The sequence below is a fragment of the Pelodiscus sinensis genome, chromosome 19 (assembly GCF_049634645.1).
Source record: "Pelodiscus sinensis isolate JC-2024 chromosome 19, ASM4963464v1, whole genome shotgun sequence".
NCBI classification, from domain to species: Eukaryota; Metazoa; Chordata; order Testudines; family Trionychidae; genus Pelodiscus; species Pelodiscus sinensis.
The window spans coordinates 10082486-10099767 of record NC_134729.1 but is presented as its reverse complement, the minus strand read 5'-3'; the positions used below and the strand labels follow the sequence as shown (position 1 = coordinate 10099767).

The 17282-nt window shown below is 59.9% G+C and overlaps 1 protein-coding gene across 7 annotated transcripts in view; it reads left to right on the top strand.

The window, feature by feature from the left end:
* PRKACA (protein kinase cAMP-activated catalytic subunit alpha) overlaps positions 1 to 17282 on the top strand; it is a 50960-nt gene that overhangs the window by 22672 nt on the left and 11006 nt on the right. For 5 of the 7 annotated variants that reach the window (XM_075902210.1, XM_075902209.1, XM_075902206.1 and 2 more), the window contains exons 2-4: positions 13022 to 13083; positions 14071 to 14199; positions 14386 to 14484. In XM_075902210.1, the coding sequence (XP_075758325.1) occupies positions 13022 to 13083; positions 14071 to 14199; positions 14386 to 14484 (290 nt within the window). Of the gene's footprint in view, positions 1 to 5227; positions 5808 to 8563; positions 8604 to 13021; positions 13084 to 14070; positions 14200 to 14385; positions 14485 to 17282 lie in introns of those variants that run through there. The other 2 variants (XM_075902212.1, XM_075902208.1) reach the window with 2 other exon arrangements.

Here is a 17282-nt window from a genome sequence, read left to right as displayed (position 1 = left end):
CGAGCTCCCAGGCCTGTGTCTGATCCACCAGTTGGCGCTGGCTCTCCCCCCTTCTCTGACCCAGCAGAGCACGGCGTGGAGCAGAGCATCAGGGGTTTGCTACGCTTGGCGCGGGGGCAGCCCTGGAGAATCTCCTGGGTGGAGCATCAGCAGTTGGCAAACCCAGACTAGTGGGGGCGGCCCTCGGGGCAGAGCCTTTCATAGCTGCTGCCCATTAAAGGGGCAGGACCCCCGATGTGTTCGTTATGCCACAGCCGCTGGTTCCCGAGTAGCTGTTGGCTGGCTGGAGGCCTCCATAGCAGCCGAATCTCCCTCTGCTGGTGCCCACCCACCTCTTGGTGTCAGACATCCAGGCTTGGGGAGTCTGTGCCCCTGGTTAACATCACACCAGATCAGCACCCTAAGCTCTCCCAGCTGAGAGAATCCCCGCAGGCCTGGGCCTCTGCGCTGTCTGCCCTGGAGGGACCCTCCCAGGGGCTGAGGAGAGGGGCTCCAGGCCCCAGACCTGCTCCCTCCTCCTCGGAAGCTGCTACCGGACTGACATGAGGGGGTGGAAGCCTTGGGAAACCGAGCTGCTCCCCTCTGGCCTTGGGTAGCTGAGATTCTGCTTCCTGGGGTTAACCCCTTACGGCCTGCGATCGCCTCAGAGCCGTGGTGGTGAATATTCCCCCCCACGCCACTGGGAAGCTCGATGCTCAGTGGGGGGCTGAGGAGGAAGTGGGGTCTGTGCCTCTTGCCGTTCCCGTCTCCTAGGAACCGCCGCAGGGGTGGGGGGCTGACGCAAATGCCCCAGGGAGCTGTGTGGACGTGCGGAGTTGCAGGGGATGCTGCAGTGCACTAGGGCAGCACCAGGGGGCGCTGTGCAGGGATGCGGGGTGGGTGTTTGATAGGCAGAGCCCTCCCTTTGCAGTGAGCAGTGTTCCTGTGTGGCACCAGGGGGCGCTGTGCAGGGACGCAGGGTGGGTGTTGGATAGGCAGAGCCCTCCCTTTGCAGTGAGCAGTGTTCCGGTGTGGCACCAGGGGGCGCTGTGCCCGGGGGGCTGCTCTCCACACTCGGCCTCCCCCACGGGCACCAGGGGGCTGTTCTCCCCTCTCTGCTGCCCCCCACGGGTGCCAGGGGGTGTGGTGCCCATGGGGCTGCTCTCCCCTCCCTGCTGCCCCCACAGGTACTAGGGGGTGCAGTGCCCCTGGAGCTGCTCTCCCCTCTCTGCTGCCCCCCATGGGTGCCTGGGGGCACTGTGCCCAGGGGGCTGCTGTCCCCTCTCCATAGGGAGCCCAGTGCCAGGGGCTGGCGATGCTAGTGCTTCTGTCTAAATGAGACTGGCCTCCGACCCAGACAGGTCAGGGCTGTGGGGGATGGGGTGCAGCACCCCCTCCAGGCCGGCCCCACCCCGGCTCGCCTGTCTCCATTTTCCCTCCCTAACCCTGCTCCTGCTGACGTTCGCCAGTGGACGTGTTGCACCCCAGAGGTGGCTCCCTGCATGCACTTGTCTGCTGCTCACTGTGTGATGGGCGCGGAGCCGGGTGTGTGTGAATCTAAGTGATCCCTGCTTGGCTGCCTGCCATCGGCGCGGGGGAACCAGGAACAGCCCAGGAGCTGAGGCGCATGTTTGGGGACGGGGGAGGCCCTTGTATCCGTCCAGCTGCAGTCTCTGCCGGCCTGCTGAGCGGAGGCCTTGCCCGTGCACGGGGGGTTGGACGGGGGGTACAGAGGTGCCACGGAGCTAGGATGCAGTGGCCCACAGTGTAGATGACACGGGGTCCTTGCAGCAGCTATCCAGGGACAGCGTGTTACCTCGAGCTGCAGCCTGAGAACCAGGACTCATGAGTTCGATTCCCACCCATGAGGGGAGTGCCCAAGGTGAGGGAATGTCGCCTCTGGACTCCTGTATTGGGCATAGTGGTTAGAGCAAGGGGAGGCGGGGAGGCAGGGCTCCAGGTTCTGTTCCTGGCTCTGGGGCACACGTGTTCTCTGTTGACTAGTGAAGAAATCAGGACTCCTGGGTTCTGTTCCAGCTTGGGGAGAGCGCAGTCTAGTGGTTAGAGCAGGGGGTGGGTCTGTACTGAGAAGCGCTACAGGATTAAGCATCCCTGGGGCGGAGCTTCCAGCTCTTCCTTGAGGTCAGTGGTCCTGCCGGCTACTAGATCTCTGGTTGATGGTGGATGAATTTCCCCCTTCTGGTATCCCAGTCCCTTCTTCCCTTGCCCCGAGCAGCAGGAAGCAGCTCCCCCTCCTTGGACTGAAAGCCAGCGTCTCCCCGCATGAGCGAATGCTGGAGCAGAGGTACAGCTGGCTGAGAGGTGGAGCAAAGGGGGCCGGGCTTTCTCCAGCTTTTAGCTTTGGCCTCTCCCCGCACATGCATGGCCCAGCGTCAGAGCGGCGTTTATTGAGTGAGGCATGAAATCTGGTCACTGGGAAATTGATTGGAGCTGCTGCTCCATTAGCTTTCCGGGCCTGCGGCAAAGTTCTGTCCTTCATCTGTTCCAGTGGGGCGGGGGGGAGCGAGCTGGCATCCAGGGGTTTCGTGCAGGGTCTGGCGGCAGCCTGGTGCTCTTTGGACGGGGCCATCCGGGCGGTGTTTGCCAAGGAAGGGAAGACCCTGGCGGCATCACAGAGTTGAGAAAGTCAGGCTTTTTGGCGGCAGTGCAGGAGAGGGTAGGATGCCCAGTGCTGGGGTTGCCAGCCCTTGGACTGACTAGTCCAGGTGGCCAGAGTGGCCAGCTGATGCTTCATCGTGTCAGCCAGCCTCTAGCCAAGGAACGTGTGAGCACTTTTGGGAACCTCCCCACAGCACAATCTTCAGCCCGTTGACAGCGCTGGAAAAGTCTGGTCTGAGCTCCCAGTCCGCCCAGCTTCCTGAGTGCTCCTTGGTTCATCCAAAGCGACGTCAGCGTGTCCGGTGACCTCCCTGCCCTCTGGAGCGGGTCCCACAATCACCCTGACACGTCCCAGCCTGGCTCAGGCCGGGCCACCTCCTCTGAAGTCCAGCTCGGAGCATATTGGATCCTTCTCTCTCCCGCACCGCAGTGTGACTGCTAACCAGCCGCTGTCGCTGCCCCAGAAGCAGCTGCATTTTGGCGCTGTGTATATAATGAGCGTGCTCAGGGAGGAGCCAGCAAATGAAGAGAGGGGGCAGGAAGGGATTTCAAGTTGTGTCTTCGACTGTATCTCTTGGTAGGGATGTTAGATAGTGGGTAATTGGCTAGTTGTGTAACTGCATGAATTCTTATTGGTTACACGACTATTCGATAGTCCGCGGGGGTGGCAGCCAGTGTGCTCCCGGCCCCGCTTTCAGGGAGCCCTCTGCCACCTGATGCTGCTGCCTCTTTATCAGAAGCAGCAGCACAGGGTGCCAGATGGGAGCTGGTCCGCAAGGGGAGCCCATTTAAAAGCCAGCTCCCTGCACAGACTGGCTGGCAGCAGCCCCTGTCCATGGGGGGCCGAGCTCTGCGTGGACGGAGTCTGCTGCCAGGAGAGGATGGGGGGCCGAGCTCTGCGTGGGAGGCTGCCACGAAGCACCCTTTGTCTGCAGCAGCCTGGGCTGGCTGTGGACAGAAGCTGGTCCAGCAGCAGCCCCTGTCCGCAAGGGGAGGTTCGAGCTTCGGTCCATGGGGAGCTCGGACACCCCACCCCTGCGGACAGGGGCTGCTGCCAGGGACCAGCCTCCATCCACGATGGGCTCAGGCTCGCTGAGGACAGAGGTTGCTTCACGGCAGCCTCCCGCCCGATGCCTCTGATAGAGGCAGCAGCACGGGTGGGGGAGCAGGCGGCACCTTGGAGCCGGTGCTGGGGGGAGCCAGCTTAAAAGGCAGTTTCCCCCGGCACCAACTCCTGCTCCCCCGCATCATGCTGCCTCTGATACAGAGGCAGCAAAGGGGGGTGCGTATAATCGAGAAGATTAAGCGTGGAGCCCAGGCTTATCGGTTAATCGTATAGTCCGCTACACGCCGACATCCCTATCGCGTGGCTCGGGCACGGTTACTATGCCCGGGGGAGGGCAAGAGAGCAGGAGGCATGTGGTTTTCTTGGCTCCATCTGGGGCTTTTCCCCTCCCTTGGGGGCGAGGGGTGCGTGTAACCTGCCGCACGGTGTGTTGTGAGCCCCTGACCCCCCCACGCTGCGGGGCCGATCCTGCCCCAGCTGGAGCCTGGCTGTGGAGAAAAGCTGCAATGACTCCGGCCCCTGGCTCCGCAGCCATAACCCCTTGGACTGTCTCAGCCTGGCCAGCTTCTCGGGGCTAAGCCAGCTCCTGGCAGCCCAGCCAGCCAGGCTCAGCAGCCTTCGTGCCAAGGTGTCTGCGTCCCAGTGTCCTCACTGGCTCTGCCCCTCCCGCTGCCCCGGGCTCGGTGCTGCGACGCTCTGGCAATCCGGGGAAGGCTTGTCTGCCCTGCAGGGGAATTGTGGGAAGGCACTGGGGGACTGTGGGCACACACGGCAAAGCGCCTGGGTTCAGCGGGGGAAAGGGTGGAGCCTAACTCCTACCCTGCCGCCAGCCAGGCTGGCTGGCCCCCGGGGTTCCAGCCCCACCCTGCCTGGCTGGCTAGACCCTCCCAACGGGGGTCAGAGATGTTTGTGTCTGGACGGGAAGGGGCTTGGGCTGAAACCTGCCTAAGATCCCAGGCTACCTGCAGCGCAGACACCTAAGCAGGCGGCGGCTGCCTTGTCCAGACGGTGTTGGGTAGTGCTCACCCTGCCCCCCTCGCCCCTAGCGTAGGGGAGACCCCTAGTGGGAACGCCGTGTAATGCTGGCTTGGCAGTGCAAGCCCCAGAGAACCCCGGTTCGGCATCTCTGCTCTGTGGGGTACCCTGTAGTGGCCACAAGGGGCATGGTGCAGGGAGTTAGAGCAGGAAAGGGGCAGAGGGCTTGGAGACAGGACTCCTGGCTTGAGTGGGGACCGTGGTGCGGTGCGTAGCAAAGGGGGCGCTGGGACTAGGACTCCTGGGTTCTGTTCCCCTCGTGCCACGGGACTGTAAGCAAGATTCCGTCCCTTCTCTCTGCCTCAGTTTCCCAACTGTGAGTCGTGTGCCCCGGGGTTCCGAGTGGCGGGGTGTTGGCGACAGAGCCACTTAGAGCAGCGTGGGGGGAGCTGCCGTTGTTGGGTATAAATAGACCCTGGGGCACTGTAGCGTAATTCTGGTGTCTCGCTTTATTTGCACTCCCGCCACGTGATCGGCTCTGTCCCTGTCCACCCTGCCCCCGCCCTGGGCGCGTCACGCTGACAGATCCAAACCCACGGAGCGGCTGGTGGCCGGCGCTGCTTTCCGTACCCAGCTGCCCCGCTTCCCAGGTGGGGGAGGGACGCGTTGGGGGTTTGCCATCGCCTGAGCCTCTGCGAGGAGACCTGCCGGCACTGCCTCTATCCAGACCGTGGCTTGGTGGCACCGGCACATCCGTCGCTGGCAGGACCCCGGGTCCGGGCAAGGCTGGCCTTGGAGGCGGACGCTGCTGTATCCAGGGGCAGTTGGTGCTAACGGGCACAGACCCCCTGGGCCAAGGGAGCTCGAAGGCAGCTGTTGCCAGAGGATCAGGGCACCACGATGGGGCCTTCCGGCCTGGCCTAAACTGTCCCTTCCGATGCAGCGTGGGAGACGCAGCGTCACAGACACGCCCCAGGGCTGTGCTGGGCCTTGCGCTGGCTCAGCTCTCGCCCCGGCTCTCCGGAGAAGCCAGGCTCGAAGCAGAGGTTGTGTTTGTTCCTGCTGCCTGGGACAAAGTCCCCCATGAGGCGCCAGGCCGGAGGTCCCTCCCTGCCTGCCATGACCTCCTAACCACCGCCAGTGGCCTGCCGGGGTCACAGCATGGACGGTAAGGGGGGGCATTTGGGGAGGGGATCCCAAGCGGGGCGCGTGCTCATCTCCCTCCCTTAGGATCCCCAGTGCCTTCAAGTGTCAGCATCTGCCCCTTCCTCCTCTGCAGAAGGGGGCTGATAACTCTGGGCAGGCTCACGGTAATCCCAACCAGCCCCCCAGCTCTCCCAGTCCACAGCTCCCCCTGCTAGTCTGGGCCAGGGCCTCTCCCCAGCAGAGCTTGTGCCAGGCTGTGACCCACGCTCCCATAAAGCCCACGTCTCTCAAAGGCTGGAGGTGAATTCTGCTGGGTTTCCCTGGCCTTCTGGGGACATCGCGAGGTACAATCCAGTGCTGGTCAGTATACAGCTCCCTTGAGATCTGTTTAACCCTCTGAGACCCAGCCTCTCCCCTCTGCCTGCGTCTGGTCACATTACCGTAGCTCAGGGCCCTGCACTTACTCCTAGAGACGAGCGCAGAGCCTAAAGAGACATGAGCAGGGAGGGGAAACTGAGGCACAGAGCAAGGCAGTGACTTGCTCAACATTAGAGCCCTAGCCAATAGGCTATGCAATAGGCCTAGCTATGCACGTTTCTGCTAGCAGCCTTGGCTGTGTTCTTGCCATCTTGATCTGTTGGAGGCAGGGAGCATGGCTCCTGTTTGTACAGTGCCTAGTGCAGCACCATGGCCTGGATGTAATTGTAACCGAAACCTGGCAGCTCCTTCCTCCTGGCAGCCGTCCAGCAGGGGGTTCAGGGCTCCGTATCCCAGTCCCACAGCCCCCGGCCTGGCGCCCTAGTTCACTGCAGTGCGGGAGGCAGGCCGGCCGTGCCCTGCAGCCGTTCGCGAGCAGGCAGGTGTAACATGGGCTGCAAGCACCTGACCATGTTGCACTAGATTTCAAACTGGGCTGGTGTCATTAGATCCTTTGCATCAGGAGCCAGGCCCTGGACTGATGACGCTCCAGCCCCCTCTCCTGCCCCCTTGGGCCTCTGTCCCCACTGGCTCATTAAAGGAAATGAAGCAGTTTGTTTTGGAAACCTGGTTGGGGCTTGCCAGAGGGAGACAGTGGGTCCCTGTGGCAGGGAAGAGCTGGGTTTAACCCTTCAGACACCAGCACTGCAAGGATGGGGCAAGGGAAGAGGCAGATTCTCATCTGTTCCAGCTGGGTAAGATCAGGATCTGGAGCAGCCGGGGGCATGAGACTGGTCGGGCTGTAGCTGGAATTGTAGTAAGACTCTGGGCAGCAACAGGGATGTTTTTTTCACATGGTGCTTGCACTTTGCCCAGCCCCTCATCCCAGCCTGGTCAGGCATCATCGCCGTGGAAACCCGCCCATGGCCAGAAATGCTGCCCAGTGCAGACAGCTCCTGGGGCTGGAGGGAGGTGAATGCTACAAGCTCATTCCCCCCGGAGAACGGTTGTTGGGCGTGAGCTATGCAAGGACGGAATCTGCATGGGTGTTGACCCAGCGTTTCTTCCCCCTCGCCTGCAGCTTCAGGATCTCTCTACTCGCATCTCAGCAGTGTCATTAAACAGCTGCCACGTTTCACCCCAGAGGTGGCTGCATTTTGGTGGTGAATGAAACGATCCTTGTAGTGACCATCTTAAAAGCACTTTAGTGTTGGCTCCCTGACCCCCTACCAGTTCACACTCCAAACGGCAGGACACATGAGCCCTCTTTTAAATGCTGGCTGCGTTCCAAGGTCCCCACATCCCTGTAAACCTCTAATCTATTCACCATTAATGCCCTTTGTGCCTCTGGGGCACGGTGAAATTAGATGAGTCAATTTCGCTTTGTTTCTAGCCGGCTTCCCCTGTTTTTATTCGCAAAGCTGGGGTCCCAAGACTGGTTTTGGGAGCGAGAACTGTAAAGTTTTGTCAAACCAACCCCCTCCCCCAAATAAGGAGACCAATTGGGTTGCATTTTGTAACCCCAGCCTCCGCGCCACACAGTTGATTTTTGTTATGGACCTGGCCCCGATCCTGCAACAGGACTTTAGAAACAAGGCTGCTCTTCCCTCTCCAGGCTGCTCTAAACACCCTAGTATGTGCATGGCTTCCAGTCGTGCATTAGGTGATGTGACTGCACAAATGCCATAGGGCTTGTTCTCTCTTCTCCCGGAGAGAAATGAAGGCAGTGGAGCATCTTGTTCTTCTAGAGGTTCTGGTAGGTCAAAGAAGGGTGTCTGGGTTGGGCATGGTCTCTATTTCATGTGGCAGGTAGTTCCACAGCCTACAAGAGGGCTCCTGCACAAAGAACTTCCCCATGGTGGAGGTGCCATTGTACCAGTGAGGTAGAGTTGTCAACCATTATCCTTCAGCCAAAGTCATAAGCCCACATAGGTTCCCCCTCAAGGCAGGTCATGGAGCACCGTGAAGTGGGGACTGAGAACTTGAACTTGGTTTGAAATCCAGAGGTGAAGCATGATGCTCTCAAGAAACTATCTGTAATCCCAAATGCTGGGCCTAAAACTGGCCATGTCTCTTTAAGAGCAGTCTGCCCTCTGATTAGGAGACTCAACTCTCTTCCAGATAACTCTGATCTCTCCTAATTACAGGCCCCCAGAGCCCTGGTGATGTGCCCTGCTGGTCTCTGAATCAGGCTCTGATTTCCCTTCCGCAGAAAAAGGCTTTGTTAACTGGATCTGTGGTCCTAAGTGGTCCGACCTTCTAATGCATTTTCCTTTCCGTGTACCGGGGTTGGTTCCTGTCCCAGGTGTTCTACTAATACCTTGTGCTGTGAACTGTAAATCCTGCATCCTTACAACAGAACTGCACGGCAGTGTGATGAGTAAGAGTGCAAGTGGTCAGAGTAAGTAATGGGAGACGGGTTCCTGGCTTTGGAGTGGACAGTGATATCTAGTGGTTAGAGCAAGGGGTCGCGAATCAGAACTCCTGGGTTCTGTTCCCAGCTCTGGGAGAGAAATGGGGACTAATGGTTAGAGCACAGGTAGAGGGAGGGGCTGAGAATCTGACTCTTGGTATTCTTCTACTTCCTGTGTAACAGTGGGTGAGGTCATGGCTCCCTCCCTCAGTTTTCCTGCCCAGAAAAAAGGAACTAGCGCCCACCTCCTGAAAGGCTGAAGGAGGATACGGTTTTGCTCCGTTCTTTGGAAGGTGGTACAAAAGATTAGCAGTATGAAAACATCCCCATTAGCCACCTATCCTCTGGTGCTTCTCCTGGCGCGGGTCTGTGTGCTAGTCTGGTGTGTAATTAGACACAGTCAATTAGTTCCATACGTCAGGTTTGTGCCAGCTGATAAAACTGACATGGAAATGCGTTTGTGGGCCTTTAAAGGGGCTCTCCCAGCTGAAAGGACACCGAGCAGGAACGGAATAGCTACAAACCTCAGGGTTAGTAGAACGCAAAGGTTCTAAAAATCCAGTTTGCTGCTCACTCTTTGAGTTAGTGACATGCAGGCTCCTAAAGCCTCTAAGTCCCTTGGAAAATGTTACCCTGGACCCACTATTGCTTTTGTGTGGAAGGTATTGGGGAGCTGGGCATCTGTATAAAACCGCGAGAGGCAGGTCTGTCTGCTTGCTGAAGGAAATTTTCGTGGTGTTAATTTCGCTCTTGCTTTATGGTCAGTTTCATCCTCGGATTCTCTGAACTGCAAGTGGGCTGGAGGGACCTTTGTCTGTTTCAAGTGGGACTTGGAATATTCCAGTTAGTTTTAAACTTGGTTTTTAAAAAGCATTTGGGGTTTTAACCCAAACTTACATTTCTGGAGGTCAAATTTGAATTGGCTGCTCATTACATGTTTTTTTTAAATTCCAATGGCCCCCAGACACACTGATTGCACCCAAGGCCTCCTGCTGCCTGGGCTCTGTATGGACCTGAAATGAACCGGCATCTGCCTCAGAGCACTTGCAATGGAGCCCCCAGAGCTTGCAACTGGTTATTCCAGGCCCCCCCACAAGTACAGTCAGTTGGGCTTAGTGCCGGGGTCTGTCCATACGCTCAGCTGCAGGATTAATCCTCCGTCCTGCCAGCCCAGTGCTAAAACCTGCTGGCGAAGGAGTGAAACTGACCAGTCCAGAGGCCCCTTGTATCTTCCTCTCCTGCCCTCGTTACCATAGTGTTTGGGCGCTTTTCAGTCCAGGCTGGCCGGGGGGCGGGAGGGGAACCTGTATGTGCATGGAAGTGTGTGTTTGGTTAGGGCCTGTGTTTATAGTGAAGACTGGTCTGAGGAAGCTCAGCACTAGGAGCAGGAGGCGGGGAAATTCAGAATGATCCTTAGATCCTGTGGCAGGTGGCTCCGTCTTCTTGAACAGGCCCCCAAAGAAGCTCTTGTGCTCTCTTGCACGCGCGTGCGCGCTCTCTCTCTCTCTCTCTCTCTCTCTCTCTCTCTCTCGCACAAGCAAGCTTCACCCTAGTGCTAGAAAGTGCGGTGAGGCTGTCAGCCCCAGTCTCCATCCCAGAGCTTTTGGCCCGATGCCCTGTGCCAAGGGCCAGGGTCTTGAAGAGAAAGAAAGAGCCTCTCAGAGGAGACGGGTCCAAAAGGGAGCAATGACTGGGGATGGGCCGAGTGGATTAGAGTCTGCTGGGGCAGAGAAGGTTCCTCCACCGCAATCTGGGACGCCTCCCTGTTTCTACACTTGAACCGCCACGCGCCGGGTGTCCCTAACCTGGGAACACGCGTGGTATGGAGGAGGCAGCGGCTCTGCACTGCCACTCGGGGGAACAGCAGCATGCGGTGGGGCTGGGGGCCGTTCCCGGGAGTGGTGGGGAGCGCGGAGCCGTGGGTGCCCCAGGGAGCGGGAGTAAGTGCCTCACGCCCTCCCTCTCGCACCCAGACCCCGCAGGGCCCTCTCTGGCCTGACAAAAATCTTTAATCCGGCCCAGCCTGTTTCCCCGGGTTGCCAGATTTTGAGGCTCAAGTGTATGACTGAGTAGCGGAGCCTCACAAGTCCCCGAGGGCTCCGGGAGAAGGCAGAGGAGCTCATCTCCCCTCCTCCGTTGATCTGGGGTGGATGATGCCAGGGAAGAACAATGACGGGGGGGGAGGGTCACAGGTCAGGGCAACTGCTGCTGTATTGGCCTGGTGTGGTCCTGCCAGGGCAGCCCCTTAGGCGTATGGCTCTGTCATCACCCCTCTGGGGTGGAGTCCTGCGTCTCCTTCCTGCCTCGGGATTTCCGGACGGTACAGCTCCCTGCCTGCACAGTGAGCTCCCCAGCAAGTCAGCTGGCCTCAGCCAGGCTGCTTTGCCCTCTTTCCTCGGAGGCTCCACCAGCGCGGTCGCCTGCGGGTGTAAGGGACCCCCCAGCGTGTTGGTTTGCGAGGGAAAAGCCTTGCAGGAAAACCCAGCAAAGAACCCGCCTGCCTGCTAAGCGTTGTCGTTCTCACCCCATTCCAGCCCGGTCCTGCACCGGCAGGACGCTTCTCCTCGGGTGCAGCTTCAGCAGCTGGGGGTCGCATAGCCAGGGTGTTACATCGGCCCTAGAGACTTCCTGGCCCCATAGGTTCAGGTGGCCCCTTGCCAGGGTCCCTGTCGGATCTCGGCTGGAGACATTGCCTCTGCACTGGCACACAACCACGCTCCCTTGTCACACAACAAACTCCTAAGCTACATAAATTTAGTTCTAGGTATGTCCAAGATAGTGCAGGATATGGCCTTGCCTGGGGGGGAGGGCAGGATCCCCCTGCATGCCCCACGTCCATGCAGGGATCCCTCTTCCCCCCCCCCCCCCCTTGGGGCTGGGATCGATGGCGGGAGACGGTGGCTGATGAGCCAAGCCTGTTTCTATAAATAATTTGGAGAGAGTAGGAGACAAAGTGAAAGTAGGTCAGACAGACTGAGCTGCGGCTCCCTGCGCGCGCGTCTGGGGGGAAGTGGATGTGAATTCAGTCCCCCTCTGTGGGTCTCCAGACATGATGGGCTGTGGGGGCTGGGGGTGGTTATCCAGCAAATATCTGGTCGTGTGACCCCTCGCAGGCCTTCCCTGCCCTGTGGGATCAGGCGGAATCCCTTCAGTCCTGGTCGCCTTCCCTCTTGCAGTCAGCTGTGCAGGATGTCAGGTCCTCGCCTCAGCCCTTTCTTGGGGGCAGGAGCTGCAGGGACGGGATGCGCTGATGCCGGGTTTGCATAGGTGTATTGCTGTTTAGTGATTGGAACGGGAGAACCGGGGCGCTTGGGGGGGTCTGTCCCCAGCTGTGGGAGGGGGGCATAGCAGTGAGCATGGGGCTGCAGGGAGTGAACTCCTGGGTCGTGCACCTGTGGCCGCCCGCAGCTCTGGATCTAGGCTTTAGGTTGTCCCCTCCTGACGTAACTGATCCCAGCGAGGCCATTGAGTTTATGCTTCTCCGCTGTGGGGGGGACTTTCCTGTGGGGGCAGAGGCAGGGGTGAGCTCTGGGTTCTACCCCCCCCCCCTGCGGTGCTGCTCTGTGCTTGGCCTGGCTGCGGTGCCAGACGTGCCTGTCTCCTGGCATCTTTGCACTGTTCAGAGCTGTGGGACTTGTCCCTGTGTGGGGCAGCAGGAGGCAGCAAAGATCTAAGGGCTCAGTCCCAGTATCCCTCAGGATGCTGCAGGAATCCTCCAATCCCACAGCTGGGAACTGGCCCAAAGGACAGGAGAGCCCTTCATGACCCCTGAGCTGGGAATTTGGCAGATCCCAGGCTGGGGCCGATTGGGCTTTGCCCACAAAGGGGTTAAAACTCCTGGGGTTTGGGACTTTCATGGCTGGCTGCTGTGGCTGTGGGTGTCTGAGGCTGCAGCACCCCCTTGTGGCCCGCTGGTGTCATTGCTGCGGGCTGCTGCATGGTTGAACGAAGGTGAGACCTGGGCCTTGACCCTTTGAATGGAGACCTCCCCCGCCCCCTTTGCTGGGTCCTCATCTTCCCGCCAGGGCCAGTGACCCACACGGGGGTTCATTGGGCTGTGGGGTTGGACACGTGTGTCCTGGTGGGGGTCAAGCTGTGTCGAGGGGCATGTGCGGGGCGGGGGGGGAGTAGGCACTAGGGCTGCACCGCCCCCCTGGCGGGACTGTTGGGTGTGTCCAGGGCGGGCCCAGCGTGGGGTTGCTGCCAGAGCGCCCCACACGGACTCTAGCCAATCCCAGCTGAGCAGCCTTTGTAGCCAAGCTGGTGCCGCCGTTAAACTCCCCGCCCCGTCTGTGACTCATTGGGCTGGGGGGCAGGGGCGGCTGCAGGGGGAGCTCTGTTCTCTGGGCTGAGGACGACCCCTGCTGACCCCTCCTCTCACAGCCCCCTCTCTGCTTCCCTTACAGTGAAGGAGTTCCTAGCCAAAGCCAAAGAAGACTTCCTCAAGAAATGGGAGAACCCCTCCCAGGTACTGTGCCCCCAAGCCCACATCACCCCCCACTCCAGGCCTCAGCAGCCCAGGCTGATTACTCTGCAGCCTCCCCCCACCCCGGCTCTCTCTCCCCACCGCTGACCCACCTTCCACCCTCTGCTCAGGGCCTGGGGTTACTTGCGCTCCTGGGGGTGGAGCTGAGTGGACCATGTTGCTCTTCTCCTGCCCCCATCTGCCCTCTGGTAACTGGAGGGCCAAGGTCTCCGAAGGTTCGACTCCTCTCTGCACTTGGGTCCGTAGGTGCCAGAAAAGCTTTTGGGGTCAGCCCCGGATCCGCCCCATTGGAAATCCCACCTGTGGAGGGATCTGGGTAATTCCTGAGGCAGAGCTGCTGGTCCCTCTGCCGGCAATATGGCTTTGCTGCTCCTCCTGCACACGCCAGGTCACTCCCTCCATGGCATGGGTGGGGAAACTGAGGCCCAGAGGGGCAAGGGACGTGGTCACGGGTACAGGACATTGGTGGCAGAGCTAGGAAGAGATCTTTTGGTTCCTCTGGCCACTACATTTCACTCCTGAGTCCCAGCTCCTGCCCCCTTCTAACCCACCAGTCCCACTGTCTCAGGCCAGTAGAGCTGGGCCGGTCGCCCATCCGGAACTGCAGGGGGGTCCCTTGCCTGTGTCTCCTTAGACACTTGGTTGTTTCCTCTGTGAATTGTGACATCTGCTGGCTGCTTCATTGCAGCCTTCGTTCTCAAGAACAGCCCCAGTGCGGCACTGGGGGGGGGGGCTGGGCTGCGGGGGGGCTCACGCGGGGGGGGGGGGGGGCTGTCCCATCCGTCAGTGCTGACCCTGGAGGTGCTGCCTTTCTGGTGAGCGATAAAAACCAAAGCTCTGACCCCCTGGTGCTCATCAAAGATCCCTCCAGTCCTGCAGTGCAAATGCCCTTGTCCCAGGCATGTTCCTTCTCCCTGCTGCCCCCAGGGCCAGTCTGGCCCCCTTCAAGTTTCTCTTTCTGCTTTCTAGAACACGGCCAGTTTGGATCAGTTTGATCGAATCAAGACCCTGGGCACGGGCTCCTTTGGGAGGGTGATGCTGGTGAAACACAAAGAGACCGGGAACCACTATGCCATGAAGATCCTGGATAAACAGAAGGTGAGAGGCCGGGAGCTGCTGCGGAGAGGTGGCCTGGGGCCGTGGCATCCCCAGCGCAGGGGAGGCGTTGGGGGCTGAGCCCCATGGGGGGATGCCGGGCCTGGCTGGAAAGGGGAATGTGTGGGAGGCCCAGGGGACACTGCCACAGAGGAAGACCTGATGTTGCTGCTTCCTTTTCTCTCCCAGGTAGTGAAGCTGAAACAAATCGAGCACACCCTCAATGAGAAACGCATCCTCCAGGCCGTCAACTTTCCATTCCTCGTCAAGCTAGAGTATTCTTTCAAGGTAGGTGGCCTTCGCTCGCCAGCCCAGCCCCCAACTCCCATAATCCCCCGGATGCGTCTCCTATTTAAAAGCAAAGCTGCGCTGAGGAAATCGACGGGCACAGTGCCGCGCTTGTATCCTCGGAGCAAACGTTCCTGGGGTGACGTCTGGGGTCAGAGAAATCTGTTTGTATCGTTCCCCTTTCTCACCCCGGCTGCTTTTGACTCCAGGTTTTGAACAGTGACCCTTATCCCCTGTCAGTTTTGCTTTCGTTCCTAGTCAGTTTCAGTTCCCAGTTCCCACGTGCTAGCCCTGGGGCCTGAGGTCTGGCTTGCGGGGGTGCCTCAAAGGAAGCTAAACGCCACGCGTGACTGACTTTGTGGAGACTTTGAAACCAGAGACTTTCCTCTGGAGGTGGGTGACGGGAGGGATCACGTGAGGGTTATCTCTTGTGACACCTCCCTCTGGGGCACCTGCATTGGCCACTGTCGGCAGACAGGATACTGGGCTGGACGGACCGTTGGTCTGACCCAGTCTGGCCGTTTTTGTGTTCTGTTCATCACGTGTTTCCTCCGGATGGAGTCTCCGTGAAAGCGGAAAGTCAGGGCCCTCGGGATGGGACTTGGACCCTCTCCCCTTAGCTGGATCTTTGGGCCTGCGACCCGCATCCTCTGTGTAGGTGGGAGAGCAAAGGTAGCTGTGCCTTTTCTAGCTCAACAGCACCACCGGCGCTGGCCCGATTAAGCAGGGGGGGCTCTGAAGGGAGACCTCTCTCTCGGGCGTAAGCCTGCAGTTTGTAGGTTGTAGCATCAGCTCAGAGGCAGCTGCAGGACGAATTGCAGCCCAGCAGGAGCCTGGACGCTAGGGGGATGGGCTGTTGGCAGCAAGTGGTGACTGGCGGAGTCGTTTCCTTGTGGCCCCTTTTCATTCCATGATTAAATAGCAGGGTTCTGGTCCTGGTCCGCAGAAGCTGCCACAGTGGGAATGTCACACCTGCTCCGTGCCGGCTGCCCGGGGATGGGCTATAGATCTTGGGTGGCACAGTAGCACCAGGGCAGCAGCTTCTGTACATGGCCTGGCGCGCTGGGCCAGTCGCTTCTTCTACAACAGCATCAAGTGAATACCTCAGGGCCGAACCCCTGAATTCAGCGCCAGAGTCACTGCACTGAGACAGGAGTCTGGCCCGGGATGCGCTGACTCGGCCCCATCACGGTATCACCAGGGTGTCCCAAGCTGGAGCCTGTCTGGTTTGTGGAGGGTCAGAAAGGCTGTGTCCTGCAGACACTTTAGGGGCCCCACCTTTAGGGCTCAAGGCACAAGCCTCTTAGGCACCGACCCTCACCCTTCCATGGGCTCAGGTGCCACCTCCCACTCCGCAGGTTTGCGGGGTCTTTGACCAGTGACAGAGCCTCACACAGTAAGGGCCTTAGCCCCTATTTATTAGCAGTCACTAGCCCAGGAGGCCCACGCTGAGCACACGGTGCCCCCACTGCCCACAAGGCAGACGAGCTTTTCCTGTGTCCTGGTGGGGCCAGGGCGTGTGGGGACACCGGCTGCTGCAGGGCAGGGCTGGCGGGGGTGGGAGGTGGCAGCTCAGAGCCTGGGGCTGTGTCCTGGAGCTGGCTCCCAAGAACTTCCTTTAGGAGCCCAGTTTATATAGTGACACCTGAGCCCTGCTTAGCTCCACCGGACCAAGCGTCTCACTGATGTCACCAAACCGCTCCGGGCCCCGCCAGCCCAGCGCCGCCTGCTGCAAATCTGGCCACGTTCGTTATGAAACAGTGAGCGACCCGACCGAGACCGTCCAACCACGGAGCCATGGGGCCGTGGGGTAAAGCAGTAACGGAGCCGAGATGTCACAGCCGCTGCAGTCAAAGCACCGTCCCTTTTAACATCCGTGGCCGGGTGGCGGCAGGGCTGCGAGGACGGGGGGCCACAGAGAGTGAGGCTGCGACTGTGCATCTTGGCTCATGGCGGCTGCTCCTAATGTGGCTCCGGAAAATGCCTCGGACTTGATGTGCCCCAGTTGTACCCTTGCCACAGGGCCAGCTGGAAATGACCTTGGGCTGCCGGTGGTGTGCGGACGCTTAGTGCTCAAGCCTGGAGGGGCTCTCGCTGGCTGGGCTGGGTGGAGTTATTCCCAAGGCTGCTGTTTGACTTCCCAGCCACCAAGGAGGGGCAGCCGCTGGCCAGCCTGGTCAGTTTCCCTCTCTGCTTTGGAGAAGTTTCGCTTCCAGCCCCTGCTCCTTTGGGGTGCCCGACCAGGCAGCCTTTTGGGTTCAGGCTGCTTTGATTGTAGGCATCGGAGCTGGGAAATCCCTCTTGGGCCCTCCCAGACCTGCCCCCAGGTAGGGGTGTTAAATTTAGATTAATCAGCTAATCCAGGGCTGGGCAAAAGGGCCTCTGCGGGCTGGATCAACGTGCCGCATGCACCTCGCAGGGCGGGTGCAGAGCGGAGGAGGCTTCGTGGGTTTCCCTGCCTGCAGGCCCTAGTTGGCCTGGGGCGGGGGAGCGCACCAAGCCCCCTCCCGCCCTGCCAGGAGCACGTGGCGTTTTGAAGCGCCGCGCTCTGCTCGCAAGGTGGGCGGGGAGTGGAGGAGGTTTCGGGCGCTCCCAGGCCAATCAGGGCCTGATTGGCCGGGGGCAGGGGAGCTGTGTGGAGCTTCCTTCACCCTGCCCGGGCCCTGCAAGGAGCCTGCAGCACTTCAAAGTGCCACATGCTACCCGCAAGGCAGGAGGAGGCTTTGCACGCTCCCCTGCCCCCAGGCCCTGGTTGGCTTGGGGGTGGGGGTGCTCACCAAGTCTCTTCCACAGCATGG